Source organism: Semicossyphus pulcher, unplaced genomic scaffold, assembly GCF_022749685.1.
Source record: "Semicossyphus pulcher isolate SPU_LCO1_2020_fin unplaced genomic scaffold, fSemPul1.0.p SCAF_10, whole genome shotgun sequence".
Taxonomy (NCBI): domain Eukaryota; kingdom Metazoa; phylum Chordata; class Actinopteri; order Labriformes; family Labridae; genus Semicossyphus; species Semicossyphus pulcher.
In genome coordinates, this window is record NW_027211604.1 from 20,218,019 (window position 1) to 20,236,658 (window position 18,640).

General features: G+C 41.4%; 1 protein-coding gene across 1 annotated transcript in view; it reads right to left on the minus strand.

Moving 5' to 3' along the window:
- Positions 1-18,640, minus strand: part of fstl4 (follistatin-like 4) — a 217,869-nt gene that overhangs the window by 36,469 nt on the left and 162,760 nt on the right. Inside the window, exon 7 of the mRNA XM_069674450.1 lies at positions 775-941. Coding sequence (XP_069530551.1) covers positions 775-941 — 167 coding nt within the window. The remainder of the gene's footprint in view (positions 1-774; positions 942-18,640) is intronic.

The window sequence follows — 18,640 nt, forward strand, 5'->3', positions numbered from 1 at the left end:
TCTCTTCCAGCATTTCTGCCACTATCCACTGTCCTCTTAAAAAAAAGGACAAAAACTATATAGAAATAATCAATCTTGTCGCTGATGGTCTGGTTTGCTTTTGTAGCTCATATAGAGTCATTAGAATTAATTTCAGACTCTTTCATAACCAGCGAAAAACTCCTCACAGGAGCTTTAACAAATCTGTTTTGTTATTTAAACACTCACTCAATAGTTTATGTTATGTCAATGCTAATTTTCACCAGCCCCTTTCAGCCTCCTGTTTGAGGTCTGGGAGATTTATGGTACTGTTCAGGGACATCGCTCTCTTCACCCTCATTTCAAGCAGCAGCAGGACTAATAATCAGCTGTTTTCAGCAAACTGATAAAAGATGGTGAGGAAAGCAGAACATCTAGCAGCTGAATAATCAAATATTTTCTCGGGAGTTAGTAGGAACAAATAAAGAGCTATAAGGGAAATGAAAAGAGGATTTATATTCATTGGGTAAACATGAACATGATGCAGATGGGCTGACAATGTCGCTCTGTGTCTGCTGATGTGTAAGTAGCCATTACTGCTTACATATGTCTGTGCGTCTGTCAGGTTGTCTGGAGTTATTCTGTCACTCGTGACTTGAATAGTGTTCATAATGCTACCACATAAGCAATGATGTTGTCATAACTAGATGGATAAGGTCTGAAACAACCCACACATACAGTAAAATCCATGGAGCATTTTTCCTGGAGTTGTTTTGATTAAAAAATGTGGGAAAACTGTAAGCCATAATCACTCACATTGATATCTTCCAGGTCCAGGAAGTTTAGTATGATGCCGTTTCTCTTCCAGATGATTGGCGGGCGCAGCGTCCCCTGGATGGCACAGGTGAGGACAGCACTGAGGCCCACTGTTACTGTGGAGACGCTAATCTGCTGGTCCTCCGCCAGGCTCAGCTGCACAACCTCTGTAAGGATGAGAGGATGAAGGAAATGATTGGTTTTGGGTTTAGAGAGAACAGATTCCACAGAGGCAAATATGAGACGAGAATAGGACAAAAAGATAAACAAAAAAAAAAGAGAGAAGATGGAGAAGAAGGAGGAAAAAAAAGAAGGCAGAGAAAAATCATGAATCAGAATGAGGGTGCTGACGTAGAGGAACTGTAGCCAAGCTTAATACATTTCTAAGCATCCATCTCATTACCAGCCGACCGCGGAGGATAAACAGCTGTCCACGATTGAAGGATACCCAGTGTGAAGAAAGAGCACGTGTCACAGGCCACACAGCTAGCCAAATATCATTCTTCTCATTAAGGGAAATTTATGATCATTGAAATGGCCATCCGATTCAATTCACCTTTACGGCAAATTAAGAATTATTCTTCACTGCTTCCCCCTGGCACCATAAATAGTATCTGTGGCCAAGCTGTGTGATCACGCAAGAGATCTACAGTCACAGTGCGGGAACTTTGTCATCTGCTGAACCTTGTTCTTACTGTCAGTTTAGATTTACAATGTTTCCAGTGTTTTAACTGGCCATGAAAACAGTGTCTTTACAGCAAAGTGGGTTATAGAGAATATACACTGGGTGCTATGAATCCTCACTATTACATCTATCTCTTGACCTTGCATTACTTAAGGCGCCACCAGTCTTTCTCCCACTCTTTTCATGTTCTCTGAGCAGGCTTTTTTTCAGGTTGTGTTTGACTGAAATGGGTGCAAAAGTGGACGAGGATGATGATACTGCGCGATTCTGGAGGTCACACACGTGGGCGCTGACGTGATAAATGTCAGTGTTTGACCCTGAGTCAATATTGACTGGGGACAGAATATACTTGGATCAATACATGAATAGGCACAGACACATTATAGAAATCTGAATGAAGCCATTGGAGCATAACAGTGAGTCCCTCACACACACACTGGGCAATTAATGGACTGACATATAACTAGCCTTGCAGCCTTATAGTGGATAAAGGATAAAGAAAGAGAAAGAATAAGCGCAACCAAGGACAAGGACAAGACTTATTGGAGTTGGTAAGAAACACCCTGACTATCCCTAAACATACAGTACCGAACAAAAAATACATCGAATATGATCAAATCTATTATATTCCACCATTTGATGAAGGATCATTACAACAAATATTCTGATGTAAGCAATGATTGCCTTTCACAAAGAAAGGATGTTACAAGAAAAGATGGTAATTATAGTCTAAATCAAATTGTATTCAGCTTGAAGATATTAAATCAGAATGAACTGTGGTGGCATAGTAAAGTAAACCTACTTCAATTATATTGACTTACATGGACTGTATAATAGACACATGAATTCTGCCATTATCTACCACCAACATGTTTGTGCTAAGAGACATAAGAGTTTCTCATTTATGCTTCCTAATTACTGCAGGCACCGCCACATCAATCACTACCTATAATGGCACATACATCTATATGCATAGAAAAGATGTGAACAACAAACAGTGGCTTTTACCTGCAGTTGAAGACTCAGTGACAGAGATAAGGCCAGTATCCTAACAAACTTTGAGTTCAGCGCTGACATGGGACAATATTGAAATGTCAAAACAGATTTGAAGAAGATGGCTAACAGACTTTGAAATGTTTGTGGGGAACCTTCTGTCCGGTTGCAGACTCTGACAAACGCTGTTGTAAAGGACCGCTGGATATTAGCTGTCTGTTTGGCATAGCTCGCCAGGTGATAGATGTATCCGGGCTGACAGCTCAGTCTGTCAGTGATATTTCAGACTGCCTTGGGTACAGTACACTGCCAGATCCAACAAAGTTATAATTCAGCAGAGCGGTAATTTGGGTGGCAGAACGGCTTTGAGTGCCATGTGGACAGATGAGGGATGAAGGGCATTGATCTGACATGGCTTGGGGGGTGGTGGTTTCAGGGTGGTACTGTGAATTTCAACCACACCACTGCACACATTAAATTTCATACGGCGCATGGAAGAAAGACCTGTGTGGGCTGCTGTGTCTTGGCTGTTCAGATGGACATCTAGTGCTACTTCATATGGATTCTTTAAAGTATGTTGGCGAGGACTCTTTAGGGGTGATCAAAGTAGAAGTAAAGCTACTATAAAGAATAGGTGTGATTTTAACAGCATGTGCCAGGTTGCAGTCTTGGGTCATTGATTTGATACATTCAAAAAAAAGCAACTGGAGTCAAATAACTCTTAAAAACGAGAGAAAAATACTACAATCAAAGTTATGAGTCATTTGTGTTTTCTTGTGAGTCACGTACAGCTCAGGAAATATTGACTGTTTCACATAGCACTGTATTTGGAATGAATCCCTTCATTTCCCTCCGTTGTAAAGCAGCACTGACAGCAGTGAAAAGATAACCTTCAGCCCAAAGCCTCTAATGCAGGCCTGTAACACTGCCGTCTACATAGCCTGTAACACTGCCGTCTACATACCGCATCAAATAGGAAATGCACAATCAATTCAAAAGCGTTTACATTTTTGCAGCAGCCCTCTGCCAACCCTTCATCTGAGGTCAGTCTAAACTTTCTGCTGATGTATTAGCCCTCACTTTTAATGTCTGGCAAGAAAAGGCCAAGGTAAAAAAAAAATCCACACACCTAGCTTAGTGAAAGATGGACCAGTAGTGAAATGAATCCTGACACCATGAAATTAATCCTGATGTCATCCAAACTCTACCCTCTGAGATTACAGTTGGAAGACCAAGAGAAAATGCAGAGGCTTCTTCATGTGGTGAGAAGTAGAACTGTGGGATGAGTTAGAAAGTTTGTTGATTGCTGAAGATGTCACTTTTAAGTTGTTCCTGTTCAATTCGGTATGACTTCCTGTCTTAGTGTGTCTTCCTGTTTTATCCTTCATTGTTATGTATTTTATTGTTTGGCTTTTATGTTTTGTAAAGCACCTTGTAACCTTAGTTTTGATAAGTGCCATACAAATACACTTTATTATTATTATTAACTTATAGAAACAGGTTATAGGAGAGTTATTAGGAGGCATTTGAAGATTTTCCTGTTGTATAATTACAAACAGCTTCACTTGACAGCAAGTTTGTCCCTAAAGTGTTCAAAACTAACTGTTAAAGAGTGGTAAGAAGATAATGAGAATCACACACTTTAGTTCTACTTTCACAGACAGCATCATTTGCATCAAAATGAGGCAAAACTGTTCTTCCGCCATTAACTTATTGGCAACTTGTGAAGCTATGATCACAGAACTTATGCAACAATATATAACTATATATACTATACTGTATATAAGTCTATTTCAAACAGGCTTTGTCCTCCAGCAGGGGTTTGCTGAGTAAAGAGGCAGAGCTCAATTACTTTAAGCCTTATACAACAACAATGTCCCATATCACAGGAGTTTGTGAGCTGAAATAAGGGTCTTTGTTTTCTATAGGTATGACGGCGTAAACCATAGACTGTATAAAAAGATGGACGACACGACAGCTCCCTTAAAGTGAAGCCAAAACATTTCGAGCACCCCCTGCTGACTGGCTGCAGTATAGGTCATAAAGCCCGCCTCCTCCATGTTAACAGATGGGACATGAGTCAAACTATAAAATCAAAATACATGTCATATAAATTTCTCTAAAACATGGTTTCTGTCATTATAGTTAGTTCTTATCATGCTGATTTACGTCCAAGAGTTCATTTTTCTGACAAGTTTAGTTTTAATTAGTTATTTGATGCTGTAAAAAGGATGATTGACAGCTCTGTTGACAAATGCGGCTCCTGCAGCCAATCAGTTCACGATTGGCAGAGTAGAGGAGGAACGGTGAGAGGAAACATAACTAAAACAATCACAACAGTCATTGAAGTTTCCATATCTGTGAACGTCTGCCTCAGACCAACACAAGAAGCTGTTCTGCTGTTAAATACGCTGACGTGCAGGATCCTTGCTGTTTTTACGATAAGTTAAGTGTGTGTTTAGGTTATCGGAAGTGGCTACAGCTGCTTCACCCGAGATCTCTACTGCATAGCTCTGGCTCCAAATGACGTCACCATCGCAAGATGGCAGCGCCTATCACGGGGGCTAGTTTGGCATTACTTTCGTACAAGGAGAGCAGATGGAGACGCGTCGTCCATCTGTATATACAGTCATTGGGTTATACATAAATAGAGGCCCTGGTTGTTGGCCATGTATTTATCAGCATCTATCCCATATATTACCAGCTAGTTTGAAATACCATCTGTCAAGTTTAATAGTTAAATTATTTCAGTTTTGGGAGCTGTTTGTATACGTTGAAGGCATGCTAATTAAGAAGTGAACTTGCATGCCTGAAACTTTTTATGATGTATCTTTATTTGTGTTTTAGAAGCTACAGCTACTGACGGCATAGCCATCAGGTATGAATGGGCAGAGATACTGAATAGAGATTGGCACTTAGGACTTTGCCATCAGTGTGTGAATGTGTGTGAAAGGGTGAGTGTGACATGTAGTGTAAAAGCACTTTGAGTGTCCTGAAGACTTGAAAAGCGCTATATAAGTACAGTCCATTTACCAATCAGACCAAGCATCTAATGCCAGCTTCTGATACGTTAAAAACATTTTGGCATTTCTCAAAAAGCAGTGACATTTAATCTCAGTCTTAATAGCTGCCCCTATTTTTAAATCAAGCTAAAATATTGCTTCCATTTTAAGAGCAACTCTTAAAACGATCTGTCCAAACAACCTCCCATGTTCTGTCCCAATCTCAGATGACCCAGACAAATTACATATCCACAAGCAACGCCTGTTCTGCCCCGGCTTGCTGGGGAAGGTTGTCAGGACATTATCTTGCTAATGATTCCCGCAGTTTCCCCCCCTATTCCCAAAATAGCTCCAATGTGTAAGCTAGTAATTGACTTTCAGGGGAATACAGGAGCTCCACTGATCGATCAGCAACGCTAACTGAGCTATGGGCGGGCTGACAGGGCCAACAGGGAGGTTTCTGTAACCAGCTCTGGAGAGATATGCACTACAGAGTAAAGCGAGGGAATGAAGGGGAGAGAGGGGAAGGAAGAGGGAGAAAGGCCAAATACTTGGGGAAACATTTAAAGACAGAGACAAAGAGAGGATTAAACACATATTCAGCAGTGGGGAAGAAGCAAGTGCAAGAAGAAAGAGAATACAGACAAAGCAAAAGAGGAAGAACACATCAGAAGGGAAAAATTGAGCTCACATGTGAAGAGAAGGAATGTAAAAGAGGAGGAGCAAACAAAAGGTGGGACAACATACCGAAAGGTGGATGGAGGGAACACGGGGGAATAAGAGCAGGAGTAAAAATGTGTCTGCGTGTGAGACAGGAAGAGAGACAAATTTGATTCAGAGCACGTAACAGATCTCCCAGGGAATAACTAATGTGGCGAGCTGAAGACTGGGGCTCAGAGAGATGTCCCTTTCCACTTTTATAAGACCAGACTCTCGTGAGCCGGAGTAAGACATCAAGCCACAAAGCAGAGGAGCAGAACACCATGACTTTTTTAGAGGGTAAGACAGATAACATCCTGACTGTAGAGTAGAATAGAATAAGTAAGGAGAGGGGTGGTGAGGGGGCTGGGAGCAAGGAGGAGATAGAGAGAGAGAGAGAGAGAGATACAGGTGGAGGAGTCGGATGTGCAGAGAGGCAACCAGTCAGCAGCTTGGTTGATATTTACTGTATGTCAAACAATCAAGCATGCGGTTTAAAATTCAAAATTCAACACTGCATTGTAGCAGTAGTCTTCTCTGGCCAGGATGTGAACCTTGCTGTTTTCTTCTTGCCTTCTTGAAGACAGCAGCCGAAGTTGTCGTCTTCTTGAAGACAGCCAGGTTCACATCCTGGCTTAAGAAGCTTCTGTCTCCATCTCTGCACAGATACAACAAGCCACACACAGAGTGGCAGGTTAAGAGAGATTATCACTTTCTTCACAGATTATGTAAAGAATTAGCTCTCCGGTGTAAAGTTGAAAGAAAGTCGGTACAAAATTGAACACAGCTCTGATGTTGTACATTTAAATGGGATTGAGAGAGGCTGCGCTTTGAGGCTGTTAAAGCCGCTTTTAACTTGTGCAAAGAAACTTGCCAGACTTGTTACTGAAAGATTTGTGTGAGGAGAAAGAGATTTAATATTAACTACATTTTGTATTTTTATTCTCTAACTTCTCTATTGCATAATTCACTAAATAGCTTGATAGATACCAAGTTAGCAAGGCTCTCTGTGTTTAGCTGAATATTTTATTGCTCTTCTCACATCTGTGTCTCTCTGAAGTTTTTGCGTGTGTGATAAACTTTCTGTCACTTACATTACTGAATGTGCAATAAACCCTGCAGCTGCAGAAATCTCTTTATAGACCGGTCCCATAGGGCAAACAGCACTTTGCATGTCACGAAACAATCTGTCCTTAGCTCTCCTCAGATAACCCTCATCCACCAGTCCTTTTATGTGTTGTGCTCTCTGACGACTCCATCACTCTTCAGCACAATCTGGAGTTGCTACCTCTGGCAGATGATGGTAACCTCCATAAAGGGTATGCAATTCAGCTTTATTTTTAAAGTCTGCAGTGCGTAATGACATAAGCTTTGGGAGCAAAGCACGAACATTACCGCTTTAGACCTCATAAAGAATATGAATGTACTTTCTAATATGGTTAATCATGAGTTGAAGTTTGCAACTAACTCAAGCACCCAGCTTTTGCAGGTAAAAGAGAGGTTTTTATGGCAATGGGAACTGGTCTAAACTATTGCAGGTAAGAAAATATGTTAATATTATTTATAGCAAATTGGAAAGTTTGTGTATTCTACTTTCTCTACTTATAGCTGGCATTCATCGACTACAAGTGTACATGCAACTGGTTCTACTGGAACGCCTTCAAGTATACTTTGAGTAAGAGCAGTAAAAGAGCAAATGGGCACAGACCCACAGGTGAGTTGCAGCCACAGTAATGACTACTTTTTAACTGCAACCTTCTCCGAATTAGTCTGTAGATCTATCAGAATGGCCGATGTGTGTTGAAGCCCATCTGATGCTTCCGACTACAATTAAGAACATAAAACCAGAGTTCGAAGCTTAATCCAAAAGGCAGCTGGACTTGGTTGAAGTTGTTGAAGACGTTTCACCTCTCATCCCACAGGCTTTGGATATAAGCCTTACAGAGGCTTATATTTCTAACTCCGTCCACCAGTCAGTTTAGAACTGAAGAAGCTTTTCAGATGAGACGTCGTCTTCAAGAACTTCAACCAAGTCCAGTTGCCTTTAGGATTAAACTTCAAATTACCATGACCTGGATGACTGAGGACCTTCACAGATAAAAGCAGAATTATTCTCTCTCTGTAACTGAATATGAGTCTTAGTGGGGGATAGTGTGTCACGCACTCTACATGTACATCCTCCTACTTCCATGTTACATGTATGCAAATATATGCACGGTTCTCTTGATTATTCATACTTGACCCTCATAAAAAAAAGAACCTCGTTGGGTCTCATTTGGTAAATGAAGCTTCAGGCATTAATCATTGATCTCATCACTAAGTAAAAAGCAGCTGCTGCAGTAAGTGAGCTTGATTTTCCAGCCTTCGCACTTCCTACATGTTCCGATGAAGCTGCCAAACTACTGAGCAATGGAGACTTGTAGGTTCAAAGCAACCACATGCTGGCAACATGCTTGCAATGGGTTTTTTACACAAGCAACATAAATGGATTTTCTCGTTGATTGTTCCTATGCAACCACCGGAAAGTACAAAAGACAAACAGCAATCAGAGACATCCGCACAACGCCGCAAAATAGTACTGTGTGTCAGCTGTGGTTAAACACAGGTTTCTAACCACAGAATTTAATCACAGGGACACACGACAGCACATGCCGTTATTATCCATTGTCTTGCAAAATTATGAAACAAAGCCTGGAAGCCATCAGCGTAAAATGGTGTCGGGTTTGTGCATCAAGGTGTGCTCAAATGTGTGCACACACACGTCTCTTCCACACCTGTAGAACATAAAGAAAGATGCAGGTATACAGTACATCTACACACTTTAGCACACTATTTAGACTATTTAGATTATTATTATCATTACTACTATATATAAACACTCAACTTCTGATTCGCTAAATTGTCAGGGAATCTTCAGGGAAAAGGGGGGTGGAGCCTATCCCGGCTGTCATTGGGCGAGAGGCGGGGTTACACCGTGAAAAGGTCACCAGTCAATCACAGGGCTGACACACAGAGACAATTTTAGAGTCACCAATTAACCTAACGAGCGTGTCTTTGGACTGTGGGAGGAAGCCTGATTATCCAGAGGGTAACTGAGACCGTGCAAACTCCAAACAGAAAGGCCTCCAAGTCCGACCTTGGATTTAAACCAGGAATATTTTAGCCATGAGGCGACAGCGCTAACCAGTGTACCACTGTACAACCCTCCAGAAATAACTTGTTAAACAATTTGTACATTTATAAATATATCGTGGGACATATTATATGTGTAGAGAAAGCTGAAGCAGGAGTGGATAATAGATTAAATCTTAAAGCTGCTGCGAGGAACTTTAGGTTTGTGTCGATTTTGGCGCCCCCTGTGGACATTGCTGTGCCTCTTATCTCTTTGCTGAGTTTGTCCTGTACATGCTTAAGTGGTGATTTTTAACAATATCTCACCCTGCTTTCTCTCACAGTCATATATATCACTAACTTTAAATTTCTGCCCTGGAAAATGTAAACAAAGGCAACGTGCAGTTAATCGTTTCGTCTAACACCTACCCCTCGCCAGCAGGTTCAGGCATTTAAAATAACTATATAGAAATAATCAAGCTTGTCACTGATGGTCTGGTTTGCTTTTGTAGGTCATATAGAGGCATCAGAATTCATTTCAGTCCGTTTTATAACCAAGACTCCTTAGAGGAGCTTTAAATTGAACTGCACTTACAATGCACTTTGCCATAATTACAGACAAAGAGCTTTACAAGTTGTCACTCATTCACCCCATCACATAGATGAAAGCAAATGTCACCTAAAGCTCCATGCCTTGTTAGAGGACTTTGACAAAGGGACAGACAGGCCCTGGGATTAATGGAAGAACTGCTCTACCTGCTGAGTAACACTCTCACCCACATAATTATACAGCATAATATTATACCATAAATCTATTTGTCCAGATAAACAACCAGATAGGCAGTCCTAGTTTCTGGTGAAACCACTGAGTTACAAACCTGCAAAAACATCAGGTCGACCAAAAATCTCCCAACATCCAATAGAACCATTATGCAGCCATGCTCGCTGATTTGCAACACTGCCCACATTGATCCAATACCTCCACAGATTTAAGAAGACAGCTACTTCAATATAAACGCAAAACAAAATAGCTTGACACAGTTTAATCATCACATGTATACATATCACTGAATCCTACGCCGAGGCAGAGGCTCAATTTACACCTAAAATAAACGGTCGAAACTCACTTCACGCACCACTACGTGACTGGCTGTGATAATGTCACCATGGACAGTGTGACCCTGGTGGGTTTGTACGGTACATGTAGGCAGGCAGGACCCCAACTGGGAGCCCACGGTGTGTACAAATGAACTCAGTGTGTCACTGTGCATTCAGTATGAGGGCTGCTCTCTGCAGGTGTGCTGCAGCCATTAGTGAATACATCATCCATGTTCAGACACACTGACACTCTGAATTAATGGCATGTTGTATATCATACTCTACATGAACCCATTTTGTGAGTCAATCAATAGCTGCGCTCTCTCTGGCAGTATCACCTCCCTTTCACGTATTGTACATGCATACTGTTCATTTACTGTCCCTCACACACACTGGGTCTTATCTCTTCTGTACACACAAGCACTTATTCCCCCTCTCTCTCTCTTACACACACACACTCGCTCACTCATATATACATAGAAGTACTGAAGCTCTCTCTTTGAGAGTGCAGGGCCGGTGATTATTCATGGGAGGGAGATGGGGATGAGCAATCAGCGGCCGGCTCATTAATCACACTGGATTCAGACCCTTAATCTCCTCCACAGGTACAGAGGAATCCTCATCATCGCCCTCCTCCCTACCTCACTCTGCCTCCCTCTCTCCTCCACCCACTGCCTCATTTTCTCTCTGATGCTTTGTTTGCATCCTCAGCTATTTCTCTCCGTCTTTGTCCTTCTCGCAGTCGCTCGCTCTCTTGATATCTCTGTGACTCCGTGACTGCCTGTCAGTCTTACTTTCCGTCTCATTCTATCCTCCCCTCTCTGGTCTTAATCTGCCTCTCTCTCTCTCTTCTCCTTGTTGTGCCGCCTTGCCTGGATGTCTCCCAACATGCAAGCAAAGGCATGGTGGTGCCTCTTCTCCAGCAGGGCCCCTTAACTAGGCAGCGAACAAGCCTTGTTAGGATCACAAAGAGAAGACCGAGAGCGAGCCAGTGGAGGAAGGGTGTGTGTGGAGGAGGGAGTTTTTTTAAACAATCTGTTCCGGGCTGTATTAACAAGCCAGGAACAGCAATTTGGCAGGAGATGTGACTCTGCTTCCGCAGCTGCATAAGCATTTTAAAAATAACGTGCAGAATACTTCACTTCACAGCAGCTGGACCCTGACTCTGTCAAACGCTCGCTGTTTTGTGTTTGCTAGAATTGAGGACAACCTGTTCTGCAAGTGAATTAAAATAAAATAATTACAGGTTGTTTTGTAGTGAACGCATGATAATTTGATCAAATTGATACCTCCCGCTTTATGAAAAACATCTGCCAGCGTCTCCCAGAACAGAACGCACAGAGATGAACAGTTAACTCCTGTCTTCTCCAAAAGCACCAGTTTGAAGAGCCAACAGAAATTAAAAAGACTTTGCCGACGTATAATAAGATACTTCTGCAGTACACACACTGAGAGGAGTCGATGCGTACAAAAAAAAAGCAGTAAAAATAACCCTGCTATTGTCAACAATATGTACAATCTAGAGACATCTACCACAGTCCTCCCGTAACAGCACATTTCCCAGGCCATTTAAAGGGAAGAATTGTCACCCTGCATCACTTAATGACCAATTCTGCAAGAACAGGCTGCTAACAACACAGCCCATTTCTGAGGTGGGTGTTGCTGCTTAGCACCTGAGCGCATTGCGAGGCGACGGTGGATTTATAGAGGACGAGGCTCAATAATGAACCGCCATCAGTCCGGTAACGACAGGGCAGAACTCTCTTTACTGTGTCATCCTGTCCCTGAGGGTGGAAGTAACCTGTTGGGGGAATGAACAGATTAATTGCCTGTCTGGAGGGTTCACGGACATGTTTACTTTAGTAGTCGACCTCCAAACTTCTATCTTATTACTACACATTCGCCGTTATTTTGTCGCTTATAGCCGAGTCCGTCGTTTGAAACCGAACCGCTACCCTCTCCTACAAAGTCCCTCCGATGCCGAGCATGTGAATCGCCTCACACTTACAAAGAACGTTAAACCGTTTCCGCTTTTAGCTTGTCACATTGAAAGCCGTCTCTCCGCAGATTTTTCAATATTTCTTGTGTTATGACTCATGAAGGTCAAAGATACCGGGACCCTCTGGCATTATCAAATTGCACTGACTGAGATGAAAGAGAGCTCGTAGGCTGTCATGTTTTGCATGACATTTTTCTTTTAATAGAGCTCCACAACAAGCCTGTGCTTTCTTGCAGTCTTTTTCTGAAGCTGGCCTTTGCATTTCCAAATTCCTTTCATGTGCTGCAGCTCAAAAATATGTGTCAATGTATGAAAATAAAATGAAGTCAATTTGTTTTTAGACTTTCAACCCAAAGAAGCAGTCTGACTTCAAGCTACGGGTGAAACGAGTTCAGTGTTTGCACATGCGCTAAACCAAACTTTTTCTGCGGGGCCCCCCTTTGGTAGATGAGAATACTTTTAATCCCCCCTACCCCTCACCATACTCATCGACACTATACATCCATATACACTAACATGCTTTTAGACGCGTGCTGCTCCTCAATATCTCTTGACATGTCATAAATGCACCTTGTAATGGTGTTGTTGACAGAGGGATAGCCTTAAGTTTGCTGATTGTTGCTTCATTAATCATAGGTGAAACCACTGACTGTCGTATTAATTCCTCAGCTACAGAGTGCAGCTTTTTACATGAAGCAACTCTGTTAGCTACTTCATTAGAGGTGAGTTGAGCGTTCAATGGCACATATGCAACTTTAGTAAAGCTACTCAGTTTGGCATGACAGTTGAGTTTAGGGCTGAAATCAACATTTCATTGCAGGAAGTGTGACAGTGAAGCACAATAAGTGAAACATGTAAAGCTGCTACTTTATTGCTGCTTGGTGCAAAAAGAAAACTCGCCATTTGTACTCACCAGAGCACATAGAGACCTGCCCGCTGTGCAGCAGTCTGTGTGCCTGTAAACTGTACACAAGCACCCGACGCTGCTGCTACTGTCACATGCGATGTCGGCTGGATTACCGAGGCTTTCAGCTAAGCCAGGCGGCTTTTCAGCGAGTGTTTTCCAGTTATCAGCGACACGCGTCCTGGTGCTGGTTAACACTGTGGCCGCTGAAACGAAAGGTTCACGGGCCGCGGAGTGTTTACTTTTAGTGGCTACACCTGCGACACACACACGTCCAGCGTGGGAGGGTGAAGCCGAGAAGAGATGTGATTCTTGTTTGAGTGAGATGGTTTCCAGTCATTACTCCAAGCCCCCCCAAGGCGGCATACCTCCCAGTTCGGTAATCACTACTCTAAACTAATAAATTATATTTTTTAAATGCAGGTTTTATGTATCCAGTATGTTTTTTTAAAACTCTATGGTATTAAACACTTTGAATACAGCATTTTTATATACTAACCTGAAAAGGGTCGTATAACTTTACTATCTGTTTCACAGTTCCATTTAAATGTATACAGTCTGAATAAAATGGTAAAAGATGCATGGAAAGATATTTGAGCATTTGGAAAATGTAGTTTAAGACGCAGCTTTGAAAGAAGTTCACACTCTTTGGTTTGATAAAACCGACATTTTAAGTCTCAAAAGGCCAAAAAAGTCATCCTGCTCTGAAAGGCTTAATGGAAACAAGCTGACAGTCTGCAGCTAATCTCCCATACTTCATTTGGCCGGATGAGACCCAATTCATTAAAGCGATACCCTCATCTGATAGCAGCATAAGATCTCTGACAATCTGGATAATCTTTCATCTTTATGGAAACAAAGCGAGGCCCCTCACCCTCTCCTGAGCTATGGCTCCTACTGTGTAAGTGCAGAGGCATCTCCTGACGGGGTTGGCTAAGTGGTCTGTCTCATTTTAAAGCCCTGTCAGCCTTTAGGGAGGAGGAGGGTTAGAGAGATTAGAGGCCTGCAGCAGAACTCTGCACTGCAGGAGCCACGGCCTGACCTGACCTCAGGGTCCACTGCTAGAGAGACAGAATGCACAATGAGATGTACTGAGATCTGTATGCGTGTGTCTGGGCATCTTGTCTCACGCGCAGGGAAGAATAAAGTCAATGCAAAATTGTTTACACATACGACTTTTAACTAACAATATGAACAAACACAATTATTAGTGCTGCAGGATAGAGGAATGAACAGACCAATAATTTAGTTTCACGAGGGCTTTGTTTTCCACTGACACCACTCCAAGGTCAAAAGGTCAGCAGATTGTGGAAACTCTGTGTCTGATTTATTACAGAACCATTTAGATAGTTCTTAATTTTTCCCTCAGAGAGCATGACCGAGGTCAGCGTTTGACACGGCTAAGCGAGAGAAAAAACACAAGCTAATGAGACTACATCTACAGAGACAAAGGAAACAGCCAGCAGAAGACAGCATTGTTTTAGTGCAGTCTTAAATGAAGTACTGGAATGAAGATATGTGCTCTGATTGTGCATTGATAAAACGCCACAGTATTCTGTCAGAACTAATTAGTGCTGTTCTGCAGTGAGACAAATTAAAAGCACTGATCTAGCATTACGCTCCTGCGTATGCTACTAGATTTTTAAAGATAACTAAGCGGCCTTTCTAAAAAGTATAAAAGCAATGTTGTCATTGTGAAGCTCTGGTGTTTAAACAACCCATTTTCTAAATGAGATTCCACTTTTTAAACAGAGACAGTTGTCCTGAAAATGCTGTTAATTTATCTACTGCAGGGAAGTCACTGTTTAATAAGGCACAGAAGGATAAAGTGGAGTGATAAACGTCACCAGCCGTACTATCAGTTAAATAAGATTGATAATTCTGAGACGGTAAATTCTTGAAAAATTGCAGCTGAAGGGCCTAAAACACTACTGGGGCTACTCACAGATTACTAATTGTAGTATGCAGTATACACTGTAGGACAAATCCAGACATCAGCATCAGTTCCCACGAGGGCTGGGTTTAAAAAATCAATTTTTCTGATTCTCATTTGAATGATGGATTAATAAATCCAGAGATCGATCTTTAAAAATATGTGTAGAAACATGTCTGATCACTCGTGTTTCTGAGCACTCTTCAACGCAGCACAACTCAGCTCATCCTCCCCGTAACACGGCAGTGAGGGAGACATGCCCGGACTTGTTTACTGCAGCTACCACAGAGACATCAGTGATCGCCGACGGACTCTTTTTATCGTGTGTGCGTCCATGAATATGTAAGTTAGTTTTGCTCTGATGTTTATGTTGCTCTCTGTTAGCGTCGGCTTTGGCTGCGAGTGTATTTTCAGCATGTTGTTATACAATATGCCTTTCCCCATAACTCTTAGTCTCGTGTGGTTTTGCTCTTCGCGCAATGAGATCTCGTGGCTACAAGTTGAACTCCAGTTTGTTTAATCAAAACCATGAGCCAGATGTACAGACTGAAAATCTGAACCTGGACACAAAGTTGATAAGCTGTCTAATTCATAAAATTTTTCATATTGTGTTCACTGCTGTGTGTTTGTCATGTTAAGTAAAAAGTACATGATGTGACTTCTTTAGAGTCAATTCTCGTCATTAAAAAACCATAATAATGCACCAGGTTAGAGGTGCATTGATATTGTAACTGAAATACTCCTAACCAAATCGGTATCGAATCGAATTGAGAAATCCTAATCGATATCCAGCCCTAGTTCCCACACGTCATACAAACGAGATCATTCATCCAGCCACGGATCTGCGATGCACTAGAAGCATGCAGAAGCATGAGTAGTGCTCACACCCGAATACAAACCCACAGTTGATATTTCCTGAAGATGGAAGAAAATAGACTTAAAAGTCTAAAAATATGTTTCAGGCTGCACCTGTGAAGCCTGCGAATTTTCAAGGTCTGTCTAGACGGTCATATTGATTCAAACTGAAAGAAACTAGTTCCATCAAATACACAAGAGATGGCCCACTGAAAAGTTTACTGAATCACATCTCGTGTCAACAGGCTGTTAGAACAGATGGGTCAAGGCCAAATGAAAACTCTGTGAAGGTTAAAGGCTGGTTTAATGATTTGACATCACGCTAGGCGGCGGTTTCTTCGGGGGAAAAGGATATCAGATGGTACCAAGGGAAGCAGCTACATTCCTGCTATTAACCTGCTTCTGGCTTCTGCCCTTCAAAATAAAAATGCATTTTTAGAAATTTAAGAGCTTTAAGAGTTTTAAACAAACCTTTTTTCTTATTTTAAAGCACGCCAATATTTAGGGCCTTGCCAAAAGTCCCTATATAAAGAGACATAAAGTGATAATAAAGGTTACAGTTAATAACTGTTTTAAGTATTAAAATGTTAATAAAATGGCTGGGTCATGCTTCATTGGTGCAAACGTTGGTGATAAATGTCCGACGTACACCTGTGCTACAAACGCAGAAATAGATGCAGGTGTGTTTTTAGATGATGCAATGGTTGACTTTTATCATATCTTTTTTTAAATTATTGATTCAAGGAAGGTTTGCTGAGCACACATGTTCTTTCTCAACAATAGTAAAGGTCTCATTTTTATAGTGCAGGGTGTTCGCACCTGGGACTTGTCAAGTACAACCACCATATTGTTCTCCAGGATAGTAAATGATTGCTGAACGGCACTGAGCCAGCTTGGGTACCTCACTAGATTTTGGTTGCAAAAAGCATCTAGCATCTTTTGCTTGACAACCCCGATACCTGATAAACACCCTGATCTTTCCAACTCCATACATCTAGACTGAAATACCGGATTTTAGATGGGAAATTGTAGCCTCAAAGCCAAAGTCAAGATATTCAAGTGAGTTAACGAATCTGCTTAAAGGATGCTTTTTCAGGAATTCAGGCTCATTAAACTTAATAGATGAAGTTATTACAACTGTTGCTTTAAAATATACTCAGTATGTATGATGCAAAACATCACCAATGCAGCCTTGTTCTTGTTTTACATGCTTACCACATTACATCTATTGATATAAGCTTTATCTCTGAACCAGCGGCTGTGATTTAATATAAGTAATGCTCTCAACACAGAAACTCTCAAAACATTTTTATCTGGAGAAGATCGGCCTTTTAAAATCACCTGGTTTGTACCAATCAAACACTTGGGTTGAGATGGGTCTCTCCATGTTAATACACTTTCAATGAAAAATAATGTAATATTCCTGCTTTTAAACCTCGGTAATCGTGGGCTGATTAATTAGCAGAAAAGAGAACTAAACAGGCATGGTTACATGGCATCATTAAAACCACTAACAGGCTTTTTAAAAAGCTGCTGATGAGTTGATGAAGTTGATTAATTGCTCCACATTTTCCCCTGGAGTGCTCTCTCGCTCTCTCTCTCTTGCTCTCCCTCTCTCTCTACTGTGCAATGAATTATGGGAGGAAAAAGTTTGTCTACACCATGCATACACTGCACCACTGAATTATTATGGATCCTCCAAGCATGACAAAAGTTTTGAAAATAATTATGAAAGTTTCAGGCTAAATTCCTGCATGGCTAATGATTAAACAATACGTGGGCAGCACAGAGGCTGGAGGGCCCAACTGTTTGCTCAGAAAGTCAGAAAGCTGTGGGTTTGATCCCCAAACTGGACCCTTTCCACCCCCCTCTGACCTCTAGTAACAACTGACCTGTGTGTTTACAGATGATAGGGAATTGTCACATTAACATAGAAAAAAAAGCCAAAGGCACATTTTCTGTTCAAAAACCACAGACAACACAGAAGCTCTGCTTTGGCTTATTCACAACTTGTTGTAATTACTGTCTATTTTGGGAAGTAAACAAAGCTGAGGGATGACACCGCTACATTTTTTCAACTGGTGATGCTCTTTTTCTGGCTTTCACCCTCTTTCTGTCTAAATGTGGATGAACACATTGTATAAGCAGAAAATATACTAAAAAAGCAGCCCCGGTTCTGTCACAGACTTTCATCAGGCGATAAACAAGCAATGCCATGAGCAGCATCTTTATTTAGAGTCACAGGGCTGCAGCAGAAGGAGTCTGTGAAGGCCAAGTTACATGGGTTTAAAGGTTGAGGTCAGCTTTCCAAAACACACCTAATGTTACCTTTACTTTGTCATTGGGTGATGTTACTTGTCTTTATTATTTGTGTCATGTTGGAGCTCACAGATAACGTCAAAACTTCTAAAGTTTTATTTCAATAATACTGATGTTTCTTTTAGTCATTTTTGTCCATTAATTGAGAAATGACGACATTTTTTCTCTTTACTTTAATTTAAATATACAGTATGTTCTCTTGTTCTGCCATTCCATGTTTAATGTTTAGCCAGACAGGTGTTACTGTGAGCTATTTTGTCTGTTTGTA